The sequence below is a fragment of the Ischnura elegans genome, chromosome 1 (genome assembly GCF_921293095.1).
Source record: "Ischnura elegans chromosome 1, ioIscEleg1.1, whole genome shotgun sequence".
NCBI classification, from domain to species: Eukaryota; Metazoa; Arthropoda; class Insecta; order Odonata; family Coenagrionidae; genus Ischnura; species Ischnura elegans.
In genome coordinates this window covers 94,748,094-94,763,447 of record NC_060246.1, presented here as the reverse complement: position 1 = coordinate 94,763,447, position 15,354 = coordinate 94,748,094, and the positions used below count along the sequence as shown (strand labels likewise).

The following is a 15,354-nucleotide window of genomic DNA, read 5'->3' as shown; positions in this document are numbered from 1 at the left end:
GCCGCCTTTCCTCTCTTTTTGGAAACCTGAAACACGGAAGAAAAGTTGCTCACTAAACTAAGACCCACGAAGTTAACTGTTACCACAATTGATATTAATCGGACCTCACAAGTACAAAACGATCAGTATAATACCCTATGAAACTAGGATTGAGTAACTTCTTATTAATGGTGCTATTAAGTTAATACTACTAACTAATCAATCAACAATAAAAATAATAAATGATAAAATCAACAATAAAATTTACAATAACAAATAATTATAATAACAATGAAACATTATTAAAACACAACACGAATGGTTTTCATCAATGGTTGAATCATACGCCATGTGCTCCGATCATTACCTTACCAGCCAAGCTTTCAACGATAAATGAAAATTATTGGAATAAATTACTAATTTTTCACGGCTAATCGTATTTACTTGTGGTACATCTTTATGATTATTGCAGCCTTAGATTTCTTGACGGTAATGATTAAAGAATATCGTGAAAACGTGTATCGTGAAGAGTGTCTCAAACCATGAACTTTTCTAAAGACGTCTGCTTTCATCTGATCCTTTCATTTAATTAGTTCACAACTCTACTTGTATTAGTGGCTTGTTTTTTCAAAAGTGTATTCCCCCATGGTTTAATTGGACCCCCCCAGAAAGAAATTCCTGGGTACCCCACTGATGGCATACTACAGTATATTAACGCCCGTATCGTTGCGATGTATATCCAGTGAGACACCTTAGTACACCACACCCATTCACTGGGAATACTTGAGATCTCAAACAGTGCGCATTGGTACTTTTACTATCCCCTCTTAAAGTTCTATAGCTATAAAGTAATATAGCTCTATCTCAAGTCAGATTTTCACGGATGAAACAAAAATACGTGGTGAAACAACCCGTTAGTATGGACATAAATATGTCGAGTCCGTACTAACGTGGCAGTGCTTTTTTTTCGAAAATTTAATGCATAAAAAAGTGCATGCAAACAAACCTCGTTTACTTCATTATGTATTTAGATGGGTGTTAAATAGCTGAAACAAAGAAATAATGCAATAAACGATATCAAAATTCTCAAATAGACGTAAACTCATAAATCTAGCTGCCATCAAGGACCTTGAATCAGACACCGCGCACATTTATTATTCTGAGATGCTCCTGACCATCGGATCTGCACTCAGCTGTCTTCAAAAAAGCCGCCAGAAACAATTGACACGTTAGACACCGCCATATGGGCAACCTATGTCAACAGTCGTACTGTGGTACAGAGCATAATCGTGTGGTACTGTCGTAATGTTGTAGTAAAACATATGTGTGTTTGTCTGCTTGACATTGGTAAACTTGGTGAAGTAGTATAGAGTATCAACTTTGAAATATTGGGGGATTTTCTGGTGTCACTATAGGGGTACACGTCGTTGTTGTTTACATACTGTAAAGTTGCTGCAGTAATTCTACCTAAACATTACATTTTTTTCACCGCTGGTGGTCGGTTTTGGGAAGTGACCTTTGCAGTTGTCATCACCAAGTGGCTCTACTATTTGGGTTTCAGATGCCAACATGAAGGTTTTCTTGGTGTTAATTTTATCCGTCGTTGCCCTTAACGGAGGTAAGTTACGTTTTCAATTATTGACGGTCGCGCTTTGTGCTGAGGCTTCAGTGGTTTTCATTGCATCACAAAAGGAATATTGAACGCTGAATTTTATTTCAATTTTCAAAATTACATCAGTTCTCCTTTCTTACCCCCATTGCAGTAGTTACAGGAGATGAGTCTGAACTGTCAACCATGAGTCTGCGAAGAAGGTAATGGAACTCGCTTTCATAATTTTGCATACAATTTTCTACGTAACCTCTTTTGTGTTATGTCAAATTATTTTTACTTGCTAATTTTATTGAATTTAAATAATTACTTTATTACATATCCCACATAGCACAAAATATCTTCTAGATGCCTAGAAAATATCTAGAACGTCTTCAGTTAATGTCAAGAAAATATATTGTAATAATTCTAGATATGTTGTAGATGCCTGAATGTCCGCTTTTCTTATATCTACAACATATCTTTGAGAAGATATTTTCTAGACATTCATTCAAATTGGGTACATTGGGAAAATTCAGGATAAATGACTGAAATATAATATTTTTCGGTATTAAAAGAGTTTATTTTCATCTGACAGCCTACTGGTGAAGCAGGAGCAGGGTGCCTTCTGGGGATTCTTCCTGAATATTGGAACCTCTGGCTTTCGCTTCTTCCTAATGGGGGCTTCCTCCTATGGTTTCAAATTTGAAGTTATCAAAGCAGCTTACAATTTCCTGTGAGATTTCTCAAAGGAGTCTGCAACATTATAGATGAATGTTGATTCAGAGTTGCTGTATAGGTCTTGAAGAATTTTTAATGCAACCCTATTGAAAATGCCCCATTGATTTCCTATAGGGTTTTAAGAAATACTATAGGAATTATGTAAATTCCTATAGGAAATTCTTTTTCTATAGGAATCACAATGGTTCCTATAGGAACCTATATTGGTCCTATAGGAACCTTAATTGTTCCTATAGGAACCCTTGTGATTCCTATAGAGATGAAATTCTATTTCCTATAGAGTTTTAAGAAATACTATAGAATTTCCAATAGGAATCACAATGGTTCCTTTAGGAACAATTAAGGTTCCTATAGGAACAATTAGGGTTCCTATAGGAACCTATATTGGTCCTATAAATAATAAATTTCCTATAGGTACAAGAAAGTTTACAATAGGAATGAGAAATTTTCCCTATTCTCCTAGGGACCTCGGAGGCAGTGGTGCAGCGAGTGGGGGGTTTTGGGGGATAAAACCCCCCCAGAGCTCAGAGAAATTTTTTAGTTTAATCCATTTTACGTAATTGGATCGATATTACTAATAAAGTAGAGTAATGATGAATAAAATATCCCTCAGAAAGCCGTAAAACTCACCGTTTTGAACCTGTATCTTTAAAATTCCGCAATTTATTAATCTCGTACCTATCACTTATCCTGGTGGGTATACCATACCCCCTTACACCCCGGTATTAGTTGCACCTAAACCCCCCCTGGCCTTAATTCCTAGCTGCGCCCTTGCTCGGAGGGAGCATTCCCGCGCACTGTCATTGATGGTAGACAAATACGAAATGCAGACGGCGAGTATCAGAGCGTAAGAAATGATTCGCTTGAGGTCGAATGGGTGCACCGCATGTATCTCATAGAGAGCGAAATCGCGAAATAATCTGGCATTTCAACTCAGGCAGTACATATAGGACACACAACCAAGTGATACGAAAAAGTGACTCCGCCCACTGCTAATAGGAAATGGGATCTGATACGATCATATGCATGAGATCTAGAGGTGTGGGAATTCATTATATGTACTTGCGAGTCAGTATTCCGGTAGAAACTACTCGCAGTTGCTGGTAGCTTTCTAGTCTGATGGCTATCGACTTAACTATATATACAAGATGCAATGCTATAGCATAGCGTCTTGAATACAACTAATAATGCAAAACCTCAGTTAATCATCAAAATAGGAGAAAGAAGTGTATATAATAAATGCAATAAGTAATTATTAAATTTATCTTTGAAATAGTTACGTAATATTTAGTATAAAATAGGTACTTATTTTCTCTCCAATCAATCGACCAAAGTTAGCTCTCGAGGGCACTTAAATCCCAGTTTTGCAATTATAAATATCGGTGCTTTATCATTTTACCATTGTTTTTGCCTCGGCGGTACTTGAACTTAAATTGGAACACTGAAATTTGAACAATATTGAGAAGCTTTGCAAGGCCCCTGCTCAAGGATGATACTCTAAATCCTTAAGCGTTCTGCATTTTTGCGTATTCCTAAGGGAAAATTGATTTTGCATGGGAAATTTTTTTCCTGTAGGAAAATGGTTGAGTTCCCATTGTCAAATTAATATTGGAAAAAAAATTCCTAATAGGGAAGTTTTTGCCACCGTATTTAAACACCTTCATCAGGGCTATGAGTGATTGATAGTAATATGAATGAGTACATAACTGTGATATGTAAATGGCAATATTTGTTACAACAGTAAAAAAATTAGTTGTAAATTAATTATAAAAAGCAGAGACTAGAATTTTGACTTTCCTTTTATTGAATTTGTTTGTTTGTTGATGGTAACTAGGCTGAACAGTTCGTGGTTACCTATCAACTATGGGTGCTTTCCAATCGCATATCTGCGCTGATCTGTTTTAAACTGTTTAGCTCAGAGCGTGTTCCAATCGCAGGTGTGACGTCATCTGCGCTAAACAGATTGGAACACATCCTGCACCATTGTTCGTCTGCACTAGTGTGTTTTAGTCTGTTGCGATGTGAGCTAATCTGCGCAAGGTGATTGGAAAGCACCCTATGATTAATTAAATAATAAATTTGGTTTAATTTGTCGATGTTTGTTCATTCGTCTCAAATATTTTTATTTTTTTAAATATTGCGTCATTTCTTTAAATAATCGTTTTGTTAAATTACTTTCAGTATCTAAACTTCTGGTATTTTTGAAGGCTAAGCAATAGCCATACTTTCATAGAATAGTCTTATTCCAGACATCTAGTAGATATATAAAAAAGAAGCTATCATAACTTTAAATCGCTTTTATAAACATTTTCCAGAAGAGTTGCCTTTGCTTTTAAAGTGCACGTGCATATATTGAATTTGTGTACCATCCACCAAAAAGCATAGCAGTTGCATTTTTTTTTCAAGATTTGGGTGCTTTTTGGCTAATTTCATTGGACATACACAAAAAGAGTCTCCGCTCAAAAAGACATATTAACCATCTAGTAGATTTTTAAAATATCGAAGACATTTTTATACTTTTAGTAGGTATTTAAAATATCCGAGACATTGAAGATATTTTCTAGACATCTAGTAGATATTTAAAATATCCAATAGAAGATATTTTGTGCCATGTGGGATGCGTCTACAATACTCATCGTTAAACTCATTCGTTGGTTGTGCTTACATCTATTTCAGAAGATTTATCGGGAAAATCTTTCCTACGAGCACGACAGAACAACCTTGGACTGGACGATGGCTACCCGAGAGGACATCCTCCAATCCTTTAGCTAAACATATTACCACGTCTAACCCACTCTTCTCCTATGAAATACCTTTTGATCCTCAACATGGAGTGGCTATGGGAATCCCAGCAAGTGGTTGTGATGATGCAAAGGTCTGTCTGCTACATTCTTCTCATATATTTATTTTTTGATATATTTTATTACCAAGAATAAATGTGTATTATCGTGACCTTGTTAGTGCCGTATGCTTAGGAAGAGGAATCACTGATAGTGGTAAAATATTTTTAAATGCTTCTGGTGATTTTTCTAGTTTAAAAAGAATATTCGAGTTGTTTCTTTGCTTAGGTTACTTAGTTGACGCCTCTGGAAGGCTTATTTGCACCATTTGCGTGAAATGTTTCTTATAAACTTAGCATAATGAGTAGGGTACCTTAAATAATAATAGCTGAACATTGGGAGTTGGAAATGTAAACATTTCTTTCATGAGTGAAAGAATCATTCTTACATGGCTGTTTGTAGGGAACATTTCAGTTATAATTGTCAGTGACTAAGATAATGATGGCGGAAGCTTTTATGTGCCTCTCATTTAATCATTTTTGTTGTTTTTTTCAATAAATTACTGTATATCTCCGAATATAGTCCCCCCCTGAATGTAGTCCCCTTCCCCTAATTTTGAGGCTTCAGTTTCGGGAAAAGTAAAAAAAAATGCGTTTGAATATTGTCCCCCCCTTTTCTTTTACCTTGGGCATTTTTGGAAAAAGAGGGGGGACTATATTCAGACATATACGGTATACGTTATCATCCACCATCTCCAGTATGAACAATTTCTGCTCCCGCTTTCCAATTGGCACAATAGTACCAGGAACTTATATATATATAGAATATGTATATGCAGATGGACATTTTTGAGGAATAATTAGAGGTTCTCCTTAAAATTTATTGATGTCATTATTTTTCATTCTCCTCAGAATAACCTAGAAATGGACTGGGATTTTTCGCCCATGAACTACACATGCTACAACCCTGGTTATAAATATAAGCCCAACAGAGAATTACCGCCCCTCATTGAAATGGAGAGAATTCCACCACTTTATGTGGTAAGTCCTTCACCTTAATAAACCAAGGGGATGTTTCTTTTTAGTTAGATTTTTCCTGTTTTCTGGTCATCCTATTAAATATCTTTGAACACTGCAACTTGTTATTCATTTTTTTTCCAATTCCCAGGCTCGGCACATATGTATGGACAAAGCTATTTCATATGATAGGCCCATTCCTACATTGTAAGTTAATGTACACATAATGCTATGTTACAATATCTATCTATCTGTCATGTATCTAATATCTTATTTGTTGAAAACTTGTCATTGTCGTTTGCCTTTCTTGCAGTGGAGAGCATCGTCCTCTTTGGCCACGTTATGGAGAGTATAAATTTGTCCCTGTACAGCGATGGCTTCACAATTTGGAGGTAATAATACTTTTTAATTTCTGAAAATAATTAATTTCTGGAAGAAATGAAATTTAAAGGTCTCAAAATTGACTACTAGCTTGTAAATTTATGATATGACTCACTCCTTTTTAATGTAGAGTTTTTTCAGGGAAACTTCTTTCACTGTGGAACTATCTCAAATATAATGTTATGATACTTGGCTGATCTGTAGTGTTTTAAGGGAAAGTTTTCATCCATTCATTCTTGCATGCATGCTCCGAATGTCAAATTTACTGTTTAGAGTGAGTTGATAGGGATCAGTAGGCAACCTACCATCAGTCAGCGACAATCAGTTGGCATTATAACGGTACAGGAAGAGGCAATGGACAGAAGACTGCTCGCCCCTCCTGTCCACACTCTGGGTGTGGAGCAAAATTTATTTTCCACACTTCTTTTTCATTAAACTAACAATAGGGTGGTTTACTATTATTTTTTTATTGCTTAAAACGAAAGGTTATTACTCCTGGAGTACGTATTTCACGCTTTTAGATTTTTAAATGATGGTATCTATTTTTCGCGATTAAATGAAAAGTGAAAATTTTCAAGTGCGCGAAAATGCGACGGGTAAGTATGAATGCTGGGAAATCTCTGTGTGACGTCGTTCTGGTTCCCACTGCCACAAGTGAGGTGACCTTGGGGCGAGGTTTTGAGCGCTGATAGGATGCAGGATGCTAGCAGGTAGCAGAGTACCTTGCTAGCTGGTAGCGCTTAGATTAAATAAGGATTATTAATACCTTATCAAACGAAGAAAACTTTCCGACCTTAGCCAGTTTTAATAGGTGATAATTAACAATTGTTTCCCTGAGCTCTGTGCCTCATGCATGCATTGGTAACCTCAGACGATGTAAAACTCCTATCTACTCGTATAGAAACTAGGTCCCTGTGACATCACGTGGAGTGGCATTGCATGGGTGCCAATCTGGCCTTTTTAAAATGAGGATAAAATTGACCATTGGCATTCGCCTAAACCGGCATTTCTAAAACCAAATAATTTGTATATTATGAATATGCTAATGGTGTGTATAGAATCGGAATCAATGCCTTTCGTTTTCTTTGATGAAGGAAACTACCCTATTGCTAGATCACTATAGTGCTCGCAGAGTTTTTGTGCAGTAGAGAGTTTACCTGAGCCCAATTCCCCATGGTAGACTGGCTACCGGTGACCAATACCATGAACCGGTTCTTGACTCGGTGCTGCGCCTGGTACGAACTTTCGATAGTGGCTACGGGATAGGCACTGGAAAAGGAATTTGAATTAACCGCACAAGAGTCAATTTTAATGAAAATGCTTGTTTAAAGAAACATGGTTAATAGCAAAAAAATTATATCGTAGCCTAGTTTTTTATCGAATAAATCCCACTTTGGTTTTGGTGGTTCAGATCTTAATGTAGGCAGGATTATTGTTCGGTGTAGGCAGGTTCTCGCAGATATTTTGTGCCACTCATTGCTCTAGTTTTCAGTCACTTTCACTTAATCTATCACTCGATTCATCACCAAGGGTAATAATAAGCTCAACAAGGGTATTTAAATTGATTTGAAGGATTTTGTAATGCTTGCTACTGGACACTTCATCGAAACATAGTGTTTCTCCATCTGTGACAGGATTGTCGCTCAGAGTATCTGGGGTGGGGGGTTACCTTCATTATTTCCTTGCAGATTTATTGGTAAATGCTGATAATGCTTTCCCTTAGCTATGCAGAAAATTCCTTAGGAATGGTAACACAAGAGAATAACACAGCACCACTGAAGACGAGATTTTTTCAGAAGGTTAAAATGGACTGACACCTACAATAGTTTAGCCATTGCTCCTCTTTCTAAGGACCAGAAAGTTCATTAAAAATTTTTGTAGAAACCCAAAAATCTATTGATTAAAAAAATAACCTTCGACTAGTGTGCCTAGCGTTCAAGAAAAAATAACGTGCAACTAGCTTAGCCAAAAATAACATTATACAAGTGTAAAATATCCATTCCCCTGACCGTTAATGGTAATTAATAAGATTACAGTGAATAGAAATCTTATGATAGCGGACTGGTCGCAATAATAGTAGGAAAGTATGTTCACGACGATATATTATCAGAACGATATGACTATATGGACAGTTAAATATACACAGTAGTATGACAAACTCCGATGACAATCTAGAAGTAATTGTTGCATTTTCATTTTATAAATTCGAGGCGATATAAGGAATAGAATACTTGATTATATACATACACTGTTTGAGACTAAGTCTGAAAATTGTCAAACCAAGATGGTGGAATTCTGACCACGCTTACAACTCAAATGCAGCACCTCCAGATATTTACATCCTTCTTGGCCAAGGCTGATATGGATTTTGCACACCAAATGGCTTGGATGTACTCTTTTGAAGCGTGCACTCAATGTTACCCAGTATATGTTTTCTTGTTATTTACTGCCATCATTTCATGGGTTTTAGCCTGTGATGGCATTGGTAAATAATCAATTTTTGCACAATTTTTTTGAGGAGCTATATATTAGTCAAACACTAGCAAAGTAGGAGCTTATGTCAAATAGCCTAATCAGCCTCAAGAAATGAACCTACACCTTGCTCTTCACATTAGTATCATTTCATGAAAAAATTTCATCTTAACAAAATGTGTGTTATGTGTGTGGGCTTTAGTGTGGCACTCGTGCTACTGAGATGTACCTATGCACTGTATTTCATAGGAAATGGTGTTTTGACCATTGATGGAAAATGGAACTCTTTTGGGAAAGGTGCCTCATCAGGCACTGCACACGTAAATGTGCTGCTCTCTGAGTAGCTCCACGGGGTAGTTTCAGTGTGGACGACGGGGGGAAAGGTCAAGAAAAGGAGTGGAGGGGAGGTAGAAGAGGTCATTGAGGGGCTAAGGGATGGATAGTGGATAGCTGTGTAGAGAAGGCAAGTTTAACCCTTTGGCTGCGGGAGTTTGTGATTTTAGCTACTAGACAGTGCAGAAGAGACCCCCTGTGCAGGGGGCACCCCCTGCCATGAAGGCTGGTCTGATAGAGTTAAGCCCCTTAGCAATTTTTATGGTGAGAGAAAGTGCCAAGTTCAACATATCCATGTATCAATAAAAATTTTCTTTCAATGCTGCAGACAGCGTGCAAAACATGTAATAACATTCCCACACTCTAAGGGTTAAAGCATTATTAAATTTTATGGCGTCACTTTATGTTCTGAAAAGTAACAGAGTTTCTACTCTTAAAAATACTCAAAATATGTACATATGGCCCCTAATTATTAGCACCATACGCTATGTGAGTAAAAGGGAGGTGCAGTGTCAAGGCAAATAGAGGTTTGCTGACCCTAGAGGGAGTTGGGCTCAAAGTTGCACGCAGAGGGAGAGTCTTAGCTCTTTAAATGTGACTTGTGTCACTTTACTCTTTTGGCGGAGTCACTCGTTTGTGCTCACTTGCTCATACATGGCCCATCACTTGTTTTGACTCTTTGTTAGAAAAAATTATCATTGTTTTAGTTTACCCTGTACTGAATTAGGTGAAATCGTAGCTTCATTTTGCAACTTGCATCAGAAGTCAGTTGCTGTGTTACAGGATTCTGTTAAGTATTTACGAAAATAGAATTATCTCAATATTTACTCTTGTTTTCACTGAGAAACTGCTATTTTCACTCACGCAAAAAAGAAAAGACACGTGTTTAAGAAAAAATATCACTGCTGGTGATGATATGTGAAAATGTTTGTGCTTCCATTGTTATTAGCATATTCTCTCATTTCCAAAAGTTTGTGGTCTAACTATGCTCCATTCACTGGTTGAATGAATCAGGCAAATTACTGGTAAAAGCTCTGGAGGATTGGCATGCAATGCACAAGAACGTTGGCCCTTGCTGGAAAGGCCATGCATTGTCAAGAGGCAATGAGGAAAGCTTTTGTTGGGTCTAGAATGTCTGGTGCGAAACTGCAGAACAAGGAGCCCTGGCAATGACTTTTGGAAACAATAGTATATATCACACATATAATTTTGTATCTTCGTGTAATTTGAGCTTGTAATTCATATCTGTTGTCATTCCGTAGCATGGAGGAGTAGTTATGCTTTATCATCCATGTGCCAACCCAATTGAGGTCAACAGACTTCGGAAATTGGTCAAAGGTTGCTTGCGGCGGTATGTCATCACTCCATACACATTAATGGATGAGCAACGGGTAAGTGTCCTTCATTATTTGAAGTTCATCTATCCCCAGAAATAATGCTTTATCTTACTTTAGAAAACTATTCCTTTCATCCTTGTGTCCTCGTCCATTCCTTCTGTTGGTGAGTGGTGAGCTGCCCCTATTGGTTGGTGAGTGCCATCTATTGGTTACTCTTGTGGACCAAAGCAAAGGGAGTTTTCTATGTATAAACCCCCGCTGAAATCATGGTAAATATAAGCGTCCCGGTGGCTCAAGCACCTGGCCGGCAACCTGGAGGTTCTGGGTTCAAGTCCCAGTCAGGCCGCATTTTTACCCTCTGATTTCTGTCTTTTTTCCATCTACCACAGCACTGTTGTCTTCGTCCTTTTTCCATTATATGTTCCTATCCCTTTCTTTCCTTACCTGTCAATTTATTTGTGGTGGTGTGCTGTGGTATATGTATCTATGTGTATATACTACAGCACACCACCACTTTTTTTTAGTCACCCCACCTATATATAGACAGATGGAAAAGGGGCGACTCAGACTTGGTATCTTGACTGACGCTGAGGAATTCCAGACTGCGAAGGTGGTTCTCTCAGAGGGACAGTATCAGTGAGAAATGAAAGATACTGAGTTTGCTGCAAGGAGTGCATTTTGAGACAGTTGATTGTTGGACAAGAGTGATCTCCTCCCTCGGTTACTCCGGATCAATCGTAGAGCTTCCCTTCCACGACCTTGTGGGCGTCCGCTACATGGGCCCCAACTCTTGACGAAATGACCTCAAGTGAATGATGCGTGCAGTTTTTAAGGCATCACGGCATCCGACCACCCTGTGCATTCCAGAACTGTCCACTGGTGCGCCATTCTTTTCTGAAAAGTGCAAATGCACTGGCAATCAAAAATGCGATTTCCACTCTCAGCAAAATCAGCATAGTATGGGCATCATGGCTTTCCTTTCAGAAAAGCACACACGCACCTTCTATCAAAAATGCATTCCCCACTATCAGCACAATCAGCACCGTGCAGGCATAAAGGAAATTTCTAGAGAGTCATTCAAAAAAGGTGAATAAGACGGATAACGAGGATGCATAGACCGGAGATAGAATCGACCAAAAGAATAGACATGCATAAAAAAAAGAGTGTGAGAACTTCATCAATTGAAAAAATGAAGTCGGGATGTAACAATATTATGCACAAAACCTGCTGCTGATGGTCCATTCAAACCACCATTCTATTGTGACCAATACCACTTAGACCTACAGTTGCAGGGTATTCTGGACTGTTGCCTGATGAAAGCAGTTGGATCTGACTGTTGGGTCGTTAGACTTTCCTGAACGTCCTACCACCAATTTCCCCAACCCAACTATTTTGGCAGTGTTATGTGTTGAATATTAGCACACTCACAACCCTGGCCCAATCCACATTTTATCATGTATCTGAGGTAGAAATCAAGGAATCTTGCAGTCACACCATGACCTGTGGTATACATACATGCATATTATGTAACAAGACTTCGTGTACTGAATATTGCTTTTTAGTTTAAACAGAATGGGTGGTCTGGTTAATTTTTTTGGGAAACTTTAGAAATGGCCCCAAAAGGGATCGTTAGGGAGAACTTAAAATGGGCTAAAACTGTGGAAATGTGAGTGGCAGCTAAAAGGATCACAGAACATTAAGTGACCAACTGAAAGTACTCTTGTTCACTGCCTGTGTACATGAATAGAAAATTGTGTATAAACCAGAGGCTTGCACTGTGGCTATATTCATACTCTTTCTCTCAGCTAGTGGTGAAATCCAATTGTTTATACTAATTGTAAGTCCCAAGTTAACCAATCTGGTTATTCTCAGTATGGGCTTTCTTCCTCTTTCTTCATAAGAAATTGTTGGCAATTACTTATGACTGAGCACTGCAGTAGTTTGCCCCGACTCAAAAATAGCACACTTGTTACAGGACCTGCATTGAATATTATTCCATTCCATGTACCAAAAATTTGATTTTACAAACATGCAAGCTGTGAATTTCTTTGCTCATATACCAAAAAATGTAAAATCCAATAATTAGAGCAACTTTGCTGGACATCTTTTTTAACTTTTGATCTCATTAGTGATTTTGATTTCAATGTTATTGTTTGCATGATAATAAACGTGAGTTGGATGACGTGGAACTAGTAATAATTTTAGTATGTATGTATGTTTGAGCAGTCCTAAGGTCACTTCACTTCATGAATGTAGCACTCTTGCCGTTACAAAAACTTAGTTGTTCAATCTGTCATCACTTTAAACTTTCACATGTCCCAGCATATTTGGGATAGTTATGGAAATCTTTACAGGGCTCCACATTCATTCACGTAACATATTTTGTAAATTTGTCATGGGTGTGAAATGTCATAGAAATGCTGGGATGAATTAGCAACTTGTATGGCATGTGACTTAGGTTATGCACATATATTCACTGTCATAATTGGGTTTTTATTGATCGATTGATTGATATTTGGTAAACAGGTGACCTGGAAAACCAGGAGAATATGGAATTATGCCTGAATTTCCCATGGAGATTTATACATGAATTATCCATGAATATTTGCTCCAGCATTGAATTTCAGAATCTTTAAAATTTATGTAAATATATGCTTCAAATTATATTGATTACATAAAATGCTCATTATGAAAATATATACATATTTATCTATGTTATATACTTAAATCTTTAAATTATGACGAATGTCTTGAGGTGCCAAGTGAGGCATTCACAAAGTAAGTGTAAAATTTCTATCAATAAGTGTAAGCCTTTAAATTAGTAGTATAAAATAATGCACAAGTATAATATTATTTAAAAGCATTGAAGTAATTTTGGGTGTTTTAATTCTCATCTCTGGCAGTAATCACAAAAGATTAACCTGGTATTTTGTAAAATTTCCTTGGAAAACATCGAATTATGCATGAATTTTTCTGTGTAGATTGGCTGGACACCTTGGTAAAGCATTCATGAAAATAGGTTAGCTGTAAAAAATATTCATTTTTATAAGTGGATCTTTTCTTTTGCAGCCAATGGCATTGGTAGCTTGGGGATGGAGGATGACAATGTCAACAGTAGATGCTGGTGCTGTGCGAGAATTTATCACGAAAAAAGCTCTTCGTGGTCCAGAAAAGTTGAGCAAAGAAGGGCAGTTTGATTTTGGCCTTCAAGTTCCTGCTGAAATTGTTCCAGGTTCTACTTTTAATGATGATGTACTTTGTCCCTCTAAAAATTAATTATATCCCCATTTAAATTGTTTATTCATGTTTTAGTTTTTCGTACTAAGTTTTGTATGTTCCTGCCAGAAGCACATATGTACATATATGAAATTCTGAACTTGAGTTGGACCTTTTTAAATGCTTTCACTTGAGGAATATCAGTGTGTGCCATTTGTCACAAAGCACTCTTTATGTCCAATAGCCATATTTGTGGCTTAATGAATAAGGTTTGGTTTTCCATTTTTACATAGAATTTGGGACAGTTAAGTCTGCAATGAAAAATAGTTAAACATGAAGGAGTTCAATTCTGTTAGTGGTTACATGTACTTGAGCTAAGTGCTCAGAGGTTAGCTTATGTTTTAGTGTCCATATAAATAACTTTGACCCAGTTAGTCTTTGAATTGGAAAAATGGTTTATCGTAGCAGTATCCATTTCAGTTGTTTCACATTTTAGCTCTAGATTATTTTTTAAACCCTCATGAGATGGGTGTAAATATTTCTGCTCTCTTAATTCATTACTTATTCAAGTGCAGCTAGGTCTAAACTCATCAATGAAAACATGCTTTGGTTTGTTATACGTATATGTTCTTCTTTCCTGGGAATTGTGATATAGATGTTTACTTGCTTGGAATGAATGGAAACCCTATGGTTTCTTACCCTGTAGATTAATAAAGTAATGGCAGAATTTAAAGTTGGGGCAATTAAAATTCGTGTATGATACATTAATATTACTTTTCAGGAGGCCTGTATTTTTATTAGAAACTTTTATGTTTATACTGTCTTATTATTATTTGGATTTAAACTTTTCTCAGCATATTCATGATATTAATATTTTGATGAGTAAAGCAATAGCTGTTCCCGTCTATAAGTATTTTGTTATCGAAGTATGTAGATTTCAGTGGTTCTTTGAAATGTTCAATACTTCGTAACACAACTGCACTTTCAGTCTAGAATTTCAAATTATGCATCTGCACTGTAAGGTAATATATTTATTCAACCTGTGATATTATGTGTTAGACCATGCATTTATGTACTATGGTTTTTGTAGGCAATTATGACTTCCCAATGTCCGTTTGGAATCGTGACTTTTCAAACTTCTTGTTTTTCATTCTTTTTGTACATATCAAATTCTTGTGGAAAAGGTGATTAATGATATGATTTTTAAATGTATGTTTCTTTTAACCATTCATTTCATTCTATTATTTGTAAATTTTTATTAAAAATTGAGATTTTCTCAGAAATTTATTTTTGTATATAAAGAAGAAAGATATCCTTATTGAATGCTGATGAAATTTTTAGGGTGAACAATCTTACCCATGTTTTGACCTAAGATTTAAGTTGGTTCTAAACTATTGATTGTTCATCAAATTACTTCATTGTATTTTGATATAAACTCTGTAATGTTTTTTTGTTAAGTCAATGAGGAAAGTAATGTAGATTAGACAATGATTAAAAATTTTTATCAAATA

At 36.6% G+C, this 15,354-nt stretch overlaps 1 protein-coding gene and 1 non-coding gene across 2 annotated transcripts; both read left to right on the top strand.

Moving 5' to 3' along the window:
- Positions 1-1,204: 1,204 nt before the first annotated feature.
- Positions 1,205-15,354, top strand: LOC124166551. Its single transcript, XM_046544112.1, has 8 exons — positions 1,205-1,597; positions 1,743-1,791; positions 4,985-5,183; positions 6,000-6,128; positions 6,256-6,311; positions 6,418-6,496; positions 10,553-10,681; positions 13,697-15,354. The coding sequence occupies exons 1-8, from the start codon at positions 1,549-1,551 to the stop codon at positions 13,901-13,903; spliced, it is 897 nt and encodes a 298-aa protein (XP_046400068.1). The 5' UTR covers positions 1,205-1,548; the 3' UTR covers positions 13,904-15,354.
- LOC124173800 lies at positions 3,728-3,832 on the top strand. Its single transcript, XR_006868764.1, has one exon. It is a non-coding gene; the product is annotated as a U6 spliceosomal RNA (small nuclear RNA).